Raw genomic sequence first — 18819 nt, 5'->3', positions numbered from 1 at the left:
TCCTGTTCTTTGAAGAATATTCCCAAAACACCCCCAGACTCAAACACTTCAATTAAAAGATTTTAATAATTAAAACAAGAGTCTACAGACACACAAACACCCAAGTAAGCAGACATTTCTGAAGGCAGCTCGTGATATGATTGGCCACAGATTGGCCAATCCTGGGCTGACCCTGTCTGCCCAGGCAGAGGTGGGGATTTCAAGTCCAGAAAATAAGAATCCGCACCCACAGGATTTTGTCTCTCACAGTTCAACCAACCAGCTGAGTATCTGTGACTCTGACTCTTTATGCTCAACTGGTCAGCTGAAACAATCTTAGCCTGGATTTTTACTTTCTGGACACACAATGTTCACTTCTGGGTCCGGATATATAAATAATGCCAAACGTGTCGTCGCGACGTCAAGAAAGTGACCAGAAAACCAAGAATTTTTCCAAATCATACTGTGAAGTTAACTGGTAACAAAAACCATGAACAACAGAACCACATCCTAACTTTCAGATTTTCACTGATCAATTCCGGCTAGTAAAAAAAAAAGTTTAAAAAGTGAAGATACCCGTTTTAAAAGGCACATAAAATACATTTGTACTATTAAAAGTCTCAGTTCATGCTAACACGCTCTCTGCACAAGTTCAGGTTGTAGGTCTTTGATCTCATTTAATGACTGGATCAGTCAGCATACTGTAGTGACTCTCCGAGCTCGCTGGAGCATCTCCTCAGAGCTGAAGTGTCCCCAGAAGCTTGCGAGAAGCACCAAAGTCAGGCTGTTTTGTGGGGACGCTGTGTGGAGTGTCCTCCCTCTGGGGGGCGCTGTTCTCCTTCTCGGCAAGCAGGCCTCCATAGCAGGCCCTGCACACTGCATTGTACTTGTCGGCGCCACCTATGACTTCCACCTGGAAAGAACCAGTAAGAGATGCAGAAGGTCAGTTCATCCCTCCCAACGTGATACAAGATCAGCCGTTTGCACACGTTCCTCATCTACGCCGAGACGTTTTAAAGTTACAACCAAACAGTTACATGTGTAGCTGAAATGACCTGTGGATAATTAAATGTTGTGGTCTTCCGTGAACTAGCTGGATTATTTTAGTTAAAAGTAGTGGAAAGTGAAAATACATCAGATGCGATCTTTACTCAAAACGTGCTCATTTGCATCACTTCCCACCAACCTCTGGGTTTTCTGTGGTCTATTACTTTCAAATTCAGGTTAAAGACGATCTTTCATTGGGTAGCGATTCCCCCTCCCCCCACCACATGGACCCACCTCCCTCTCGTCCCCCAGCCTCTTGGTGTAAGCCGCCTCCTTGAAGCACTGCATGCAGACGGCGTTCAGCTTCACCACGCTCTCCGCCAGCGGAACCAGGCTCAGGATGTTCCCGAACGGCTGTGGGAATGCGGGGAGTTTCAGCACGAGGCTCCTTCCTGTTCTGAGCAGGCCAGGCTAACTTTCCTAGCACTCGTACACACCCGACAGGGTCCGACTCGCCTTCTTCAAAGTAAAATAATCCGTTCAGAAACGGTCGAAAGCTTCAAAGTTCAGAGTTTAGTGTCCAACAAATATTTCTGCTCCAAAGTCACATATTTCTGCATGTTGTTTGTGACTCATTAAGGCAACTGACTCATCAAATTATAATAAGTATTTGCCCCCAAAAAATATAGCTTGTAATAGATTTTTAGTAATGAATATGTATCGTTTACCTTCCTCTGAAAGGTGCCGTCTAGCGCGGCCACGATGACGGTCTTTCCCATGTTAGCCATCTCCTCACAGAATTCCACAGCGTCCGGGAACTGTGATGGAGATAGAAGATTCTGGTCACGTGCCAGATAGTTGCCACCATCACACCTGGGCAGGTCCTGCCCATCCCAGCCCTCCCACAGTTCTGCCTGTAACGTTTACATCCTGCCACCTATTTTCACAGGTACCAACATGACGATGTCATTGGGGTTTCACAAAAACACCCCCCCCCCCCTTGACCTTGTGGAGGACTGGAATCGCCCAACCCCTGCAGAGATGCCAGGACCACGTGTTGTCCCACCCATTTGGGGTATTTTGAAAATACAGTTGCTGGTAAATATTAGGAGGTCGAGGGTTACAGGATTTTCATAATGTTCTGCGGCAGTGGACTGCCAGGGGGGAACAGAAATTCATCATTATGAATGCAAATGTCCTTTGCATTGCTCAAGACTGAGGGTAGAGAAAGACAGGTGATTATTGCAAACTAAATTGCAAGGTGTATGGCATTATTACAAAGCACACTTACAAACTGCCCTTCATCAATGCCAATGACAGACGCCTGTATTGCCAATGACTGCACGTCCTTTAATCGATTAGCAGGAACAGCCTCCATCGTATTTCTGGGGGGAAATTCGAAATGGGAGCAGATAGCAAATTAAAATTTATTTATGATGAATTTAGTGTGAAAGCATGCAAGAAAACCCAAAACAAGTGACTTACTTGTCGTGAGTTGCCATCCCTTTGTCGGAATAACGAGTGTCCTTGGCGTACTTGATCACGAGGCAGCGGTACTGTGCAATCTGAAAGCGGCGCACGCGGCGCATCAGCTCTGTGCTTTAAAAAAATATTCGCAAATGTTACTTTTTCCAATTGTTTAACAGTAAACCAAACTATTGATGTTTGCATTTAAAAACATGTACAAAACATCAATGCTCAACATTAAAAATAAATAAATACACGTAAATAAAAAATACCGCCATCTAGGTGCTACGAAACGCCGGATTTAATGATGCTCTTTTTGCAAATAAATGAATTTTCATTAGGTTTCACTTAAGTACACTACTGGATTCATTCGTACTATGTTGTCAATAATCAGCAACGTTCTATTATTGCCAAGACACGTTAAAACCAGGAGTGTTACGTAGAGTATTTTGGCGCGATGTCGGTGTACACAATGCAATGTAATCTGCAAACATTCATTCATTAATTTATTGAACTGCACATTCAAGCAGCTATATACTTACCTCTTCCCCGAAAACATAGGTCCAAAAATTACCTAAAATGAAAAGCATCATGTTATTTACGATGTTTACTTACTCAATGTTTATCTTCATATAAAAATCCTACAATCTAACTACTATAAATGGAAAAAATGGAGTCAACCAGCTGCAGACTCCACGGGAAACAACAGTATTTCGAATACAAGTTAGCATTCAAGATATCATTAATAATATAATCTTAACCCACTCCTTTATCAAATTCAAGTCAAAACTCGAACAAGAAAACATGAAAAACAGCTTGTTAACACAATACCTGGATTTGTCCTCGTGTTTTTCTTGGAGAATTTGGCAAAATTTGTGTTACATTTAAACAGTCCATTTCTTGTTCTTACTGAAAAGAGAATAATAAATAAACAATAAATTAAACCGTACTGCAAATAAATTTAAAAAGGCGCACAGGAAACAGCCCACGGTTAGTAAAACGCCTGTACACTGCCGGCAGAGGCGTGGCTATGAGTAGCACCGCCCAAATGATTGTCAATTTAACCTTTTGAAATACGGAAATATGGGTCTTGAAACGATCCACCCTATAACTTTTATGCCATTTTATATGACTCGACACGAGGACGTTTAGTCGTGGTGTGTTTGGCTGCTTTAGCCTTATATCCCTTTCTGGTGTAACTTGTCCATCTAGAGTATGTGTTTCTTGGAGATGTTCCCTGGAGTCCCGAGAGGAAGATAAGTACGTAGTTCACTCAGCATGTCTAAGCTGCTTAAATATATAATCAGTTTTACTTTATGTATTTCCACTGGCGGCCCGGTTTTTGTTGATTACCTCTATGAGTCATCTTGCAGGTTTAGGCAGAGCCTTTAAACTCTTCCACGGGTAATTTGCCATTCAGATGATTTATTTTTGCAGGCATCCTTGGGACCTGCGAGGAAATGCAGGATACTCTCTTTAAAACTGTCTAATATTTTAATGTGTGCAACTAATCAATGATTGTGCAGACAAGGCCAGATTAAAAACACATCGCGTCCTACTACTTGATTACAACCATTCTGACTTTACACGACTAGCGCTGCAAAAAAATTAATTAACGATTGTAATTTTGCCTTGCTATACTATGCAAGCTACCCATAATATTTCACATGTTTCGTGACAGCGTCATTCAGCTATCAGCTATAGAGATCCACTCTTGGGATTGTCTCATGCTAATGAGTAGATTAATAATTTTAAATCTAGATCAATTAAAAGTAGGCCTACCCAGATTCCTAAATAGGTTGGTCACTTTGTATAAAAGGCCGTTTGTGTAATGTAAACGAGCATATTTAGTTCCTACCACCGAGTATTTTCAAACATATCAGTTATTGCAAGTGCAAGTCACGCCGTAGTATTCTGTGCAGCATGTAATCCTTAGGGATCGATAACCTACTATGAATCGACTGATCAATTTGCTGTTAAGTTGGGTGTTTCATGTAGTTTTAGTTTCCTTTTGAAAGCTTTTAAGAGATTGTTTTGTACTAGAACGAAAAGTAATTGTGCGAAAAGTAAGGCGCAATTAGCTGATTTTATTTGCAATCGCATAAATTGGAAAAAAACTGCTTTCATATCTCTCCACTCTCTACACTGCGTTGTACGTGGATCAATAGATACGCCCCAGGCCGCCTCACACTAGTTGCACATTTTGACGCGCCGTAGCGCCTGCGTCGTTTTGAATGGCGGGACCTACGCAAAATGCGTGCGATGGGTCGACGGTCATGCGCAGTGCGTGTTATCACTGCCTCTGACTCGCGAGCCGGAGAGGAAGTGTCGCGATCCCCGGCGCCGCACAAGTTATGGAGGGAGGACGGGAGCGGCCGTGAACGCGTTCATTTCGGATTGTCGCCGGGAGGCTCACGGCCCGCTGTAAGTATGCAACAGTACCGAGAAGCTTCTGGCTTCTGTCTTTTCAAGGAAACCTGTCAAAGTGACGCAGTTTAGCGGTCTGGTTTACCATCCCGGGGCGGCTAGTTGAAACCATTGACTCCATTGCTTTTTTTGTTTGTTTGTATGTTTATACCGTGAAGTAGGAATGAATGAGTTAATATGGTGACAGGGCATCATTAGTCAATATACTTTATTCGACAAACATGACGAAATGATCCAAGTAAGGCTTGTCGTTGTCGGACTCGTTCCGACTTAAAAAGTTACATGTGTTTGGTGTATCGGCATTCGATTTCAGGATGTTCTTCCCCCCCCTGTGCTTTTCTGATGGTCTAGGAGTAGGAGCGCCGTGTAACAGACTTCTGTCTATAGCCGATCTGGTCCTTACAGTGCTAAGGAAATGCCTGCAGAGACTGTGATCGGCAACCGAGAGACGTATTTAATCGTGAATTTGCAATTCATGACCACTGTTATTGTGACTTACTGCCGGCTGTGTGCAGACTTGAAATGACCCTGTACTTCAAGCAGGTTTTGGATACAGTCCATTTGCCAGAAGTTGATACAAGTGCTTCCGAATCTCCCATTACAATGAGCTTGCTGGTTTTGTCATAAAGTTAACCCTTAATGATGGCATCGTGTGCACGCTCAGGTTAGTGTTTTATGCGCATCTCGCGATAATGTTACCTTTAATGTAATGTGAAATGCTCCAGAATCTCCAGCCTTGAGTCGCCCAACCTCTTTGCTCAATTGGGCCTCCCGACTTTTTCCATTAATAGCACAGTCAGCTGTGGTTCCGTCAGTGCAAGGGTGTGTGTTTGGTTTCAACACTGGTGGGGGCCTAAACAGCCCTGATGCCCCCACCCCCCTAAACACAAAAAATGGGGAGCATATTTGCTGGTCACACTACTGTGCCTACTTATAAAATTTAGTCACATTGTCTACAAAAATACGACTAAATACTCTGTCTGGAGCCCTGAATAGTGAAATGTGCTGTTTGTGGCCCAAATGGATCATGTCATGGACCTGGATTTAATCGAATTGAAAGGCAGAGCAGCCCGGTGTTTACGCCAGGTCCGCTGGATTGCCAGTATTAACTGATATCAGGATGTCATTGGTTTGACTTTAGTGCCTTGTGTTTGAGTGCTTTCACAATGGAGGAATTCTGAGTAATTTGTGGTGTGGGAGAAAAAAATAATTTTAGTTTAAAATCAAGATCAAGAGGTTCCTTATGGAATCTCTCATATTGAATAAAAAATGAGCATTTTGTCATATGGCAATAGACATTGGAGCTAACCTGAAGCATGCATATTTTATAGATTAAAATCAACCATTTTGGTTGGTTCACCACTTGAAAGTAAAATAACCATTAATTAATGAATAGAAACTCCATTCCAGGGGACAAAAGTGGCTGTTGAACAGAATACCGCATTATTGGCGTATAGATAAAGAATGTTAATATATTATCCGGAAGCCATGTTTGCTGCTGTTTGTAGAGAGAAGTTGTGAACAAGTAACAGAGGATGGTCTTCAGGATCAGTAAAGGGTCTTTTAAAGCTGGAGGCTTGGCTGGTCTTGTGTGGCTGATGAACCACATACAGTACTGAACTCTCGTTTAATTGACCTCCATACAGCTTGGTGTTCAGTGAGGCTCTGTCTTGTTCTGTTTGCGTGGCTGGCTCACCCATTTGGACTTTCTTCAGTCAGTGATAATCCTCGTGCTGTAAAAGTTTAGCTCAGTGTCCCCCGCACCCCCCCCCCTCCCCCAGTTAGTCGAGGTATAAAAGCCTAACCTTTCGCCCGAAAGCCGATGCTGCAAATCACTCTCCGTCTTTACTGCTGAGGACATAGTACCTGGGGGGGGGGAGATGCCTGCTGGCCAGCGTTTGAAAAGGAGGCGAAGACGGGGTAAATGAAAGTCTCGGGGCTACCATTTCTATTACTTGCTGTTTACTTTTGTGTGGGGGACGGGCGCAGGGCATCTCAGGTCCGACCTGGCCGTGTTTCAGTGTTGCAGGTCCCGTTTCTGTTGCTGTGTCCTGGTTATGCTGTTTACGATGGTACCAATGAAGCCCGCGGGGCTTAGAACGCTATTGATGATCGACTGTAAAGTTCAGCATGATTTGCTTGATATGGCTGGTGAAGTGCAAAGTGTGCTGTATGTTAGGGTCGAGTTTAGCTGCCTTTCAGTTTGCTGGTTGGCATGGGGTGACAGGTCACCTGCGAACACCTTACCAGTTCCAACCGTCTTTTCGACCAGTCTTAGATTCCATTCTTCCTCCTTCCCTGTGGTTCGATTCCCCTTCATTCTGTCCCAGTCCCAAGTCCACCTGAATGATAAACACAATTGTGCAACTTTTTTTTTCCACGTTTTTAAAAACTCATTCACCGCTTGCTAAGCTCTTAAAAGCCCTCTTTGTAACCATGACGACCATGACACTCTTAAGAACTCTGTTTGTCAAAGTGTTACGTGATGTTGGAACCGGCAAGGATTTAAGGACTGGCTGATGTCAAAAAAAAAAAAAGATGTGACGAGACTGTACACTTTAAGAAATGTTTTACGCAACTGGAGTTCGCTTTGGCACCGTTTTCACGGTACAGCCTGGCCACAAACAGCAGGTGTGTGTTTGTGTACCTGAGTTACACTAATGTTTACACTAGTTTCGTCCAAATTTGATGTTATTGGTTTTAAGGATACTGAAGACATGCAGAGCAATATATTCATTCCCACACCACCAGCCCAGACTGCAGTGTTATCAGACCACAGGGTTTGTAGTCTGCTCCCCTCACGTGGTGGCAGAACTCTGCAGGCCTTGCACCGTCTCTCCCGCTGCAAAATGCCAACCTGTGCCTTAGAGTGGCATCCTGAAACTGCGTGGGGATCGGGGCTTTTCACTATATGCATGCCTGCAAACCGCCCTATCAGATGGACAATCAGAGGGGCGGGAGAAACAGCGCTGCGGTTTACTGTGGGCGTGTGCAGTCCTACCTGTTTGCACGGCCCCCCCATGTCCGGGTGTGATTCCTTGGAGTCACACCTGTTCTTCACGTCAGCCCTGCGTTGCCTCCTGAAGTCAGCCTCACACCAATGTTCCTTCCCGCGGCTGCCGCGATTCCCCACGGAGCAGCGGCTCTGTTCCATGTCCAGGTATGAGCCCCCCCACGGGCAACAGAGAGCGGGTTGGCGCTAAAGCCAGTGCGTTTCGGGGAGTTTCGCCCCTTTTAAATGGCCTGGATGCCTTATGAATCCAGTCATTCATTTCTGAATGGAAATATGTAGCATTAATTTAATGTTTGTGTTTTTTTTTTATAGACAATGAGTCTTGATTTGGATGAGTTTAACTTTTTGAGAACTTTTTCTTTGGGGGGGGGGGCTGGTGGTGTTTGTCCTGGTTTTAGTTTTATGTGTAAAACCAGCTCTGCTTTCAGAGTTTGGAGAATGATTGGGAAGCCAGGAAGGGAAGGCGAAGCGAACCTGTAACATTGATTCCCGAAGTTCCGCTGCTGGGTTTTGTGAGGCAGAGGTCTGTGTGAGGCAGAGGTCTGTGTGAGGCAGAGGTCTGTGTGAGGCAGAGGTCTGTGTGAGGCAGAGGTCTGTGTGAGGCAGAGGTCTGTGTGAGGCAGAGGTCTGTGTGAGGCAGAGGTCTGTGTGAGGCAGAGGTCTGTGTGAGGCAGAGGTCTGTGTGAGGCAGAGGTCTGTGTGAGGCAGAGGTCTGTGTGAGGCAGAGGTCTGTGTGAGGCAGAGGTCTGTGTGAGGCAGAGGTCTGTGTGAGGCAGAGCTTTTTCTCCCCGCACCCCCCATACCCCCTTCAGCTCATGTGTCTGGGTCCACCAGCTACCCCCGTAAGCAGCAGATCCATCGGCCATCTGGTTTGGCGACATTAAGAGGCGTGCTGGGATGACGAGAGCTTCCTGGAGTGAGGAGGAAGGGTGGGAGAACCAGTTTGTCTTCAGCGAGTGTGTTCCGTGTTGTGCCAAGTGTGTCCGCGGGGTGTGGGGGGGGGGAATCAAATGATGAGGTGATACTGCGACCTGCTCAGGTGTCATGACAGATGTTACTTGGTATTTGTCTGAGAAATTTATGTTAGAAAAAAGGGATTTGATTTCATTTGGCCTGTCTTTGACCACTAGGGGGTGCTGTTGTAACATGTCAAGTAGACAATGACTTGTGCCGCACATGGTTGTGTGGGACTTGTAGTTCTATGGTTCCCTCTTATCTGGTGTCTTATCTTGCTCTGCGGGTTCCTCTCACTCTCCTTCCTCGCCCTCTTCCCCACAGACTCCCCCGTTCGACGGCCTCCCATGCCTGTTAGCGCAGGTTCTGGCCCGCTGCAGAGAAATGAATCGATGAATTCCCTCCGCATCTCCATGGGGGGTCTACCTGTGCTGTCTTCCATGACTAACGCCACCGACTCCCGCTTCCGTCTCAAGTGGAGGGCCATCATGGCGGTGTCCGTGGTGCTGACGTTAGCCTTCCTGCTGTACATGCACTGGACACAAGCCGGCACCGGCGCGTTGAAGCACTCCTTCCGTGGCAGCCGTGGCTGGAGGCTGAGCCGCGGCGGGGAGGCCGACATGCTGTACAACGACACGTACCCGCTGAGCCCGCCGGAGCGGACGGCGCAGGGCACGCGATACCGAATCGCGGTCATCGCCGACCTGGACACGGAATCTCGCAGCCAGAAGCCCCTGACCTGGTTCAGCTACATGCGGCAGGGCCACCTACTGGTTTCTGACAGCGGCGACCACTTGGACGTGCAGTGGGAGCCAGATCATGTGGTGTTGGAGAGCCACCTGGCCGAGAAGGGCCGGGGCATGGAGCTGTCGGAGCTGGTGGTCTTCAACGGGAAGCTGTACAGCGTGGACGACCGCACGGGCGTGGTCTATCGCATTGAGGGTGACCGGGTGATACCGTGGGTCATCCTGCCCGATGGCGACGGCTCCGTCTCCAAGGGTCAGCCAGCCTTTCATTTCTCTGTTTTTAATGGTCCTTGCGAAACCTTCCACATGGATGCAGAAGTGAAAGTGTAGATGATGCAGTGGAGATTAATTCTGAGTGTGCACGCATTTTCAGAAGTACACGGAGCAGATGGTGCTCTGTGTATCCCCGAGAATGGTGACTCGAACCCGGGCCCCAGCCATGTGCTCTGTTTGCACGGCACAAAAACACGCACTTTGTGTAAATTTATAGACGCTGCTTGCCTTTGCCGATTGACAGTTAGGCTTCAATGTTTTACTCAAAATAACCTCAAATCGTATCGGTTAGCCATTCATCTGTGTGTATTTTTGGAATAATTCAGTGCTTTGGTCAAGGTTCTAACAGTCGAAGGAGTTCTATAATTTAAACAATGGCAGCATTTGTATTATTGCCTGTTACTGTTGTACCACCTGCTGGCTGAAATGTGTATGTGCTGAGTGTTTCTTATGATGCATTAATTGTTCCCCCATGTAAATCCATCTCAGGGTTCAAGGCGGAGTGGATGGCCGTGAAGGACGAGCACCTCTGCGTGGGCGGCCTGGGGAAGGAGTGGACCACAACCAAGGGGGAGGTGGTCAACGACCACCCCGAGTGGGTGAAGGTGGTGGGCTTCCAGGGCGATGTCGAGCACCAGAACTGGGTCCCACAGTATAACGCGCTGCGGAGCGCGGCGGGGATCGAGCCACCAGGTGAGTCGGGGGAGGGGTGGGATGGAGAGTGCTGATTTTCTTCTCTTCTGGTGACATCATACTGAAACGTGCTCTAACTAAAAAGGTTTTCCCCCCCCGCAGGCTACCTAATCCACGAGTCAGCAGCGTGGAGCGACACGCTGAAGCGCTGGTTCTTCCTGCCGCGCCGCGTCAGCTCCGAGCGCTATGACGAAGCGGCGGACGAGCGTCGCGGCGCCAACCTGGTGCTCAGCAGCTCGCCCAACTTCCGCGACATCACCTCCAGCCGCGTGGGCCCCCTGCTGCCCACTCACGGCTTCTCCTCCTTCAAGTTCGTGCCCGGCACCGACGACCAGATCATCCTGGCTCTCAAGTCGGAGGAGGATGCTGGCAAGATCGCCACATACATCACGGCCTTCACACTGGATGGCCGCATCCTACTGCCCGAGACCAAGATTGGCACTGTCAAGTATGAAGGCCTGGAGTTTGTGTAGATCGGAACTGGGAACGTTTTCCAGATGCAAGCGGTTGGGAAGAATGCAACAGTCCTGGTGACATCACCTCACTTCTCCTTCCCTTGTGTCATAAACTAACACCACCAGTAGGGGGCACTGTCGTGCTCATTTCCGTTTACTGTTTTATTGTACACTTCAAAGACTCCACTAGTGAATGTAAGAAAACAGAAAAGTTATCTATCTGATCTTCAGAAGAAGGAGAAAACCGGGCTACACCTTTATAGGCCTGAATACAACACCTACTCATTACAGTGACCATTACAGTGACCAGCAGGACACTGATTGAATATAGATGTGAAGTACTGTAAAGACTCAGAGCATAATAATTAATATTCCAGTGTTTTCATTTGGTTTCTTCGTAGTATTTGATGTTGGGCTTTATTTTCTCTTTTTTTAAAAAGGCTATTTTAAGCAAATTTTTTAATCGTATGATTTAATGAATGTTGTTTTCCGGAGATCATGAATTAGTCTTAAAGCTCGGCGCGTTAATGTGTCAGTTACTGAAATATGGGAGTATGTGTTGTATGTACGGCAGTTTTGGGTGTTTTTGAGTAATTGCAAATTGAGAAACGGGTGTATACGTGATTCACCAATGAAATTATTCTTAAATGATGTCCTCTGTAATTATTATTCGTATAAAAGTGTCGTTTGGGCTTCGGACGGAGCAGTAGCGAAGCTTTCGGAACATAACCCTAATATCCTGCACATGTATGCAGTGCGGCTGGCCCGTTCGCCCAGTCTGCGCTTTAACACGTTTAAATATTTGTGCGTCTATCATACACTTCGTTAATGAGCAGATACTTTTAATTCCAACAATTACAGTTGTGAAAGCAGGGTCAGACTTCCTGGATATAATTGGGATTGCGGGCCCCTGTTCAATGGTGAGCAGGGGCCCGCAATCCTATAATGTCTATTAAAAAAAAAACTGTCTACGGCAGCGGTTTATTGGGGTCCGTAGTTGCCACGGCATGGGGTGTCAGCGTGGTCCTAATAACGGCAAGGTCATGGGTTCCATCTGCATATCAGCCATGCAATATTGCTCATTTCCCCTTGGGATAGAGTGTTTTATCTTATTCAATGTATTATACCTATATGTATATATATTACATTATGTCTATAATACATTGAATCTTAATCGGGTTTATAAACCAGATTGCTCTGAAACATCCGGATGTATTTGCGGCTCGAACCCACAAAGTTGACTAAGCAAGACCCATCTCGTTTTGCAGAGAAATGAAACTTAATCCACCAGGACCAAAGGTTGAGGAAGTGAGCACCAGCCAGTTGGTGGGGCGTCTATAAAGAGACTGTCTCTGTGTTTGTCACTAGATAGGAAGGGAACTCGCGGGACCGAATCGAAGCGTGATCTCTGCTAACGAGGGTAATTTAAAAAAAATTATAAAAATCTTTCAAAAACTGCTTAACATACTTGGAAATATTCGCTTTAAAACTAGTTTTTTGTCAGAGACAAACTGTACATTTTACTGTATAAAGTATAAGATTGACTTTTAACCTTGTTCAATATGCATAGTGTGGATGGATAATAAATATTATACAATATCCATCTTCTGACCGCCTATCCTAGTCTTGTGGGTCCTTGAAGACCTTTCTAGGCAGCGGGAGGTTTACAAACTGGATGTGATTGTAATGAAGGTTTTCGTTTACATATTGATAGTACAGCCACATGTTTAATAAGTCAGGATATATTTAAAGTATGAATTTTAAAATAATACTAACAGGTGACCATTAAAAGTATATGATTAATAAACTAGATAAGGGCCATCATTATTAATGATATTGTGTTGTATGTTCATTGAATTTGTGTTCTCTCGTTTTGAAAGAACTATTCAGTGGCCTTGTTCGTCTTTAATGTCCAGGTAGTTGCAGGATGATAAGTCCTCAGTAGACAGTCCTGTATGTGTTTAGATTTCAGCATGATTCCAGTAGCTGGGACTGAATTTAAAAAGGGGGATTGTAACGTAAGCTATTAAACCTAGTTCATAATTCACTTTTCTGCGCAGCCGTACGCAGTGGTCTTTCACGGTCATACAATAATCGTTATGGTAATCTATAGAACAGTGGTACCTCGGTTCTCGAACTCATTAGAACTCGAATTTCTTAAAAGTAGAACCAACCAGTTCGGGAAAAAAAATACCTAGAACTCGATCTGAATCTCAAAAGTTGAACTGTGAACACCGACCTAAGATAACTTGTACGTGCGGGGAAATGAGTCACGCCGCACGTCTCTCAGCGGAAACAAAGGGTAACGCTTTGGTCTCAGCCTCACATTGGCTTTGATAGCATCATGCATGTTTACTCCAGCTGAATACATATATTTAGACAGTAAAAATACATTTAGACAATGATAGAGTAACAGTAATTTATTATATAAAATACATTTAAAAATAAAGATTTCTTAATTATTGTAATATTGTTGATAAACCATTAATACATTTAATTTATAATAATATTGTCGTGCCAAGCGGGACGGAACGGAGACAAAGGCGCAGACGTCAGGGTATCGGGGAATACAGGGTTTAATTACAGGTGAGTCAGGCAAAACGCAGACAGACAATACTGTAACCGGACTTGCAAACCCTACAGACTATATTTAAAAGGTAATAAAACTGTTACATACATGTAAAATGTATGTGCAGACTTCTCTTAAATAAAGAGTCTCATGCCAGCCAGCATGTTTGCAACCCTGTGGTCGCGGTTGACACCTGCGTACAGAAATGTTACCGCCGGACCAGGGGGATGTCGCCGCAGAATCGGAGTCAAAGTTGCCTATGCACTGCCGATCTGAGTCAACCATGTTGAATTATTAAAGTATTAAATTATTCAAGCAATAAAGGACTTTGGACCATCTGCCAAACCTGCACCCTTACCAGTTATAGAAAGTGAAGGTCCGTCTCACGTATTTCCATAAATTTCATAAAGTAGCTGATTAACTTTAGTTGCATTTACATAGGCAAAGCCTCTAACAAGAAATGGAGATTAACTGGTTTTTATTTGTATATGGCTTGCTTTTGGGTAGTTTTCAGTTTTAGTTATATTTTTTTTACTTATTTTAGTTTCTTTTTAGTTGCTTTTGTGTTTGGCATCAACTTTGGCACATGTGTGACTCTCATACACGGTTGGCTTCTCCTGTAGTGAGGGGGTGGTTACACAAAGCAGGATTTCTCAGTTAGCTGGGATAACTTAAGCTAGAAGTCGTTATTGTCCGGTACGAGTTGTCATTGTAGGGATGCACACATCCTCACAGTAACTGATGCAAGCGATGGTGGCATCTGTATATTTATGGATGTCAGAAAAAGTTTCAAGTTTTAAAAATGTCCCAGTCTTTTCGAGACTTTCAAGGCAGTTCTATACAGCCACACTTGTCCAGCATTTGACTGTAGTTTTTACAAGCTTTTTCAATTTTAGTCTCTGTTTGTATGCTGGAGATTTTATGTATCATGTTAAAAAAAATGTATACTGTCTACTTTCATTTCTGATGTGGGTCAGGTCCAGTAGAATATGTCAAATACTTTGAATTACTTTGGCAAAAGTATGTAATTCATTTACAGTGAGTTTCATAAAAAATATTTAGTATAATGTTAGCAGACAGCTTCAGTTTTTATATTCTGCAGAAATCGTTTGTTATTTTCCTCCAGAAGGAGCTTTAAAACATGGGGAAACATGTGATCTCTCCCGCTGTGTGGCTGGTTCTCCTGTGGCTCGGCGTCCCATGCTCGGGTGAGTACAGAGGCTTGGGTGGCCCCCAGCCGCCTGGACAGACGCATCGGCACTTACGGCTGCTTGGGCATTGCTTGGATCTTACAGCATATTTTCAATGCCCTGCATGAAACAGTTTGTGCCTTTCAGAAAGGAGATTGGAAAAGTAGAACAACCGGAAATGAAAGGAGAAAAGAGCAGAACGTATGACGTACACCGTGACCTGTCAACCTTTGGTTTCTGATTCTTTAAGAATGGGCACCAGTATGTCTTTGCCTGGCTGGCTTGGTCAGTCGAGCATCTTAATCGCAGTGTTGTGGGTTCGAGCCCTACAAGGGGTGATGACTTCAAAGAACTTTCCTCTTATTTTCTTGATTTAAAAACTCAAAGGTGATAAACTCAGGACTTAAATTCTTATTGTCAACACAGCCATGTACAAGTACACAGTGTGGTGAAATACCATTTCTCTTGGGCCCCCTGTAGTGTTACACATAAACACAGATACAATAAATAAATGCACAACATCCATAACACAATGCAATATAAATAATGCACAAAATGATATGTAATTTTGTGCATGTCTGCAGTGTAGCACAAAGAGCTCCACAAGAAGGATAGGGGCTCAGGGCCGGGTCTGGCAGTCCAGGGTTCGAGGCTCTGGACTGTCCGGATCACCTGCCCGGCAGCCTCACTGCCGATCTCCATATGCACAGGGGTCCAAGAGGGAGATTTGAGGCTGGTGGGTGGCCAGCTGCCGTCCGAGGGCAGGGTGGAGGTATACCACCACGGGAGCTGGGGGACCGTGTGCGATGACAGCTGGGACGTGGCCGAGGCGCAGGTGGTGTGCCGGCAGCTCCGCTACCCCGGAGCCCTCTCCGCCGTCCAAGGAGGAAAGTACGGTCAAGGTAGGTCATGTGACTCAACAGGGAGTACCAGAATCTGCCAGCAGAGGGCGAGTTCTGCTGCGCAGGCCTTTTCTGTGTGGAACAACAGAGCATGAGTGACCATGATTTAGATCACATTTTATGAATATTTAATTCAATATTTTGCACCTACTAAAAAAAGATTAATGCAACAGTTTTGTTGTGTTGCTGGACTGTCTTACAGATTTCCAATCTTTATATAGTTGCTTATTTCATATGTGTCTCAAAATTGCCCATATTGTGAGTGTTTCTGTTTGTGCGTGTGGCCTGTGATGGACTGGCATCTTGTCCAGGGTGTCCCCCTGCCTCGTGCCCTGTGATGGACTGGCATCCCGTCCAGGGTGTCCCCCTGCCTCGTGCCCTGTGATGGACTGGCATCCCGTCCAGGGTGTCCCCCTGCCTCGTGCCCTGTGATGGACTGGCATCCCGTCCAGGGTGTCCCCCTGCCTTTCACCCTGTGTTTCTGGAATAGGCTCCAGACCCTGTGCCTGTGTTTTATGTCCCTCTGCATTTTGGGATCACCTTCCTCCCTGTGCACTGTGTTCCAGGGTCTGGCCCCATCTGGCTGGATGACTTGGGCTGTCTGGGCACAGAGAGTCGGCTGTCTGGCTGCAGTTTCAAAGGCTGGGGAGTCAGCGACTGCTCCCACAGTGAAGATGCGGGTGTGGTGTGTGAGAGAAGTAAGCACCTCCACCAGCAATTCGCTCACAAGTCCGTTCGCTGAAGGTTCCCTCTGTGAGAACGAAGCAAAATTGTGCTCTGGAATCTTCCACAGACTTGCTACAGGAAAACAAGCAGGTGTACACCCTGGATGATACCTCCAGCCTGAGCGAAGATCTGGAGAGGCTCTTCAACAACGGACGTGGCTGCGACTTCAACGTCACCGTGCAGAGCCCTGATGGAGGAGAGAGCTTCTGCCTGCATAGGCTGGTGCTTTCCATGAGCCACGAATCCTCCACCATCACGTTCCTCCAGGACCTGGACACCATCAACATTAATGTCACGCAAGCCTGCCAACCCCACGTCTCCAAGTTCCTAAGGTCAGGTGATCTACAACCTCAAGAAAAATACCTAACTTGTGATAAATTCCTTTTAAGTGGTTCTGTTGGATGGATAAGCTGAAATATTGTGGTTCTTTTCAATGAGTTGTGTAGGGCTCTGTGGGTTTAGGCTCTGGGCCTGTTATCGGAAGGTCACTCGTTCGAATCCTGTGACTGACAGAATAGTCATGTTGTTGGACCCTTAGGCAAGGCCTTCAACCCCAGTTGCTGCAGGGGTGCTAGACTCTGCACGCTAACCCCAAAATTTGCTTTCATCCATCTGCAAGACGGAATGAACACCTGATAATCTCTTCTACTACCCACATGTGATACAACACAAAATAGTTCCAGTAGGTTTTTTGACCTTAGAAGGATGTTAATTCATATTTTTGTATTTATTCTCTCTCTGGTTCTAAAGATACCTGTATACACGCAAGATCGACATCACCATTTCGTCCGTCGAGTGCATCCACCAGCTGGCCACTGACTTCAGGATGAAGTCGCTTCAGGAGGGAGCTGGGAGGCTCTTCTCGTGGCTGCTGCCCGGAGACGCCACCTTCAAGTCCCAGGTCGCGTTGTACGAATACGCGGTGCGGGCCGGGGACGGGGTCCTGCAGGAGACATGCATGCAGTTCCTGGCTTGGAACTGTGAGGCGCTGATCGGCTCGCCCGCATGGAGCGACCTCTCTCAGAGCGCGATGTCCGTCTTGATGTCCCGCTCTGACGTGGTGGTGCCGGACGAGGCCTTCCTTCTGGAGGGCCTGGAGAGCTGGATCCTGGCCCAGCGTGGTGACGACGATGCAGAGTGGCTTGAGTCCTTGCTAGGCCTTGTCCGCTTTCCCATGATCCCTGCTGAAAAGCTGTACGACCTTCAGTTCATCTCTGACCTCTACCCTCACCATAAGGAGCTGTACCGTGAAGGGATGCTGCGAGGCTTCCAGTTCAACACTGTGGCCTTCCACAAGCTTCAAGATCAAAGCAATATCAATAAAGCTGAATACACTCCCAGGATCTACACAGGCAGCCCATGGAGCCTTGTAGTCAACGTCAGCAATGTTCCAGACAGCTACCAATACAACTACCATCATGGGTATGGGTACAGTGGCTACAACAGCAGAGCCAGGTCATTTGAGACCCCGCTTCACAACAGCCTGTTGTTCCACTCTGAAAAGTGCGGCTGGTCCACCGACATTTTCCTAACCAACCAAGAATGCCTGAACCGCGGCCTTCGGTGTGAGTCTGTGCCCGCTGCATGGATGGGTCCAAGTAGATTGTTCCAGTACCAGAATATCACTCGCTTTAGCAACAAACTACTGCTGAATTGTGAAGGCGACTACATCTTCCAGATCCAGGATTTCAAGAACAACCTGGCTCTGGTACCGTCCAACAGCACCAAGGGCCAAAGCTACCCCTGCGAGTCAGAGCGCTACGAGTACCATTTTATAGTCCAGCCACAGTATGAACTATGAATGACGGCTCCATTTTAAGATTTCTTAATTAGAAATGACCACTTTACTATTGCCTTTTTCTAACCAGTAACTTAAATAGAGTGTGACAGCCAACCGGTAATGCTTGTTGGTCAACAACATTTGTAGGCTGGTGATTACTATTAATTATTATTAACCCATAATAACAAATCTGCTTTTGATTCTTCTCTTGTATCATTGTGTGAAGATTATTACGGCACTCTGTTTAAAAAAAATGTCTAGGATTAATGTCCAGCCACATTAATAAACCGCCTGAATTCGCAGTCTGCATTTTCAATTCCTCCTTTCAGTGCTCCGCTGACCTTTTTTAATTTTTATTGTAGTACTGTTTCTTTCCAGCATGTGGTGCCACAAAACCATTTAAAACTGTACCCTCTGTGACCTAAAACGCGGAATGATAATCCCAGCATAACACGAACGAAGGAAACGGAGCTTCCTACAGCAGACTGCATATCTGTTGATCTGCCTGAAAAGGAAGTGATGACCAGACCCTACAGGACGGTGATGCTTGGCTCGTTTTCAGTTTGCAAGTTCTAATCATAGGATTTATTGGGTGTCTTCAATTCTTTCTTATGATGACAAAGGAAGAGCATTTCTGATATTTAGCTAGCAGATATTA

At 45.8% G+C, this 18819-nt stretch overlaps 3 protein-coding genes across 8 annotated transcripts; 2 read left to right on the top strand and 1 right to left on the bottom strand.

The window, feature by feature from the left end:
• Positions 1-47: 47 nt before the first annotated feature.
• Positions 48-4009, bottom strand: LOC111839610 (thymidine kinase, cytosolic-like). The gene is made up of 8 exons (XM_023803679.2): positions 3787-4009; positions 3265-3342; positions 2976-3007; positions 2452-2565; positions 2258-2351; positions 1695-1784; positions 1261-1380; positions 48-892 (listed from the first exon to the last, which is right to left on the bottom strand). The coding sequence occupies exons 2-8, from the start codon at positions 3328-3330 to the stop codon at positions 716-718; spliced, it is 693 nt and encodes a 230-aa protein (XP_023659447.2). The 5' UTR covers positions 3331-3342; positions 3787-4009; the 3' UTR covers positions 48-715.
• cant1a (calcium activated nucleotidase 1a) lies at positions 3497-11645 on the top strand. 4 transcript variants are annotated; one of them, XM_023803675.2, is made up of 4 exons: positions 3497-3693; positions 9152-9826; positions 10336-10539; positions 10642-11645. In XM_023803675.2, exons 2-4 carry the CDS (start codon positions 9175-9177, stop codon positions 11010-11012), a joined length of 1227 nt encoding a protein of 408 aa, XP_023659443.2. In that variant the 5' UTR covers positions 3497-3693; positions 9152-9174; the 3' UTR covers positions 11013-11645. The 4 variants fall into 4 exon arrangements, with proteins under 4 accessions (XP_023659443.2, XP_023659442.2, XP_023659441.2 ...); XM_023803674.2 differs by lacking the exon at positions 3497-3693 and adding an exon at positions 4468-4857; XM_023803673.2 differs by lacking the exon at positions 3497-3693 and adding an exon at positions 6678-6780.
• LOC111839608 (galectin-3-binding protein A-like) lies at positions 11165-18463 on the top strand. 3 transcript variants are annotated; one of them, XM_072705086.1, is made up of 6 exons: positions 11165-11296; positions 14690-14771; positions 15464-15655; positions 16222-16353; positions 16449-16713; positions 17132-18463. In XM_072705086.1, exons 2-6 carry the CDS (start codon positions 14705-14707, stop codon positions 18180-18182), a joined length of 1707 nt encoding a protein of 568 aa, XP_072561187.1. In that variant the 5' UTR covers positions 11165-11296; positions 14690-14704; the 3' UTR covers positions 18183-18463. The 3 variants fall into 3 exon arrangements, with proteins under 3 accessions (XP_072561187.1, XP_023659440.2, XP_023659439.2); XM_023803672.2 differs by lacking the exon at positions 11165-11296 and adding an exon at positions 11967-12414 and having other exon boundaries at positions 14693-14771; XM_023803671.2 differs by lacking the exon at positions 11165-11296 and adding an exon at positions 11968-12414.
• The last annotated feature ends 356 nt before the right edge of the window (positions 18464-18819 follow it).

This window comes from Paramormyrops kingsleyae, chromosome 22 (assembly GCF_048594095.1).
Source record: "Paramormyrops kingsleyae isolate MSU_618 chromosome 22, PKINGS_0.4, whole genome shotgun sequence".
Lineage (NCBI taxonomy): Eukaryota > Metazoa > Chordata > Actinopteri > Osteoglossiformes > Mormyridae > Paramormyrops > Paramormyrops kingsleyae.
This window is presented reverse-complemented; position numbering and strand designations above follow the sequence as displayed.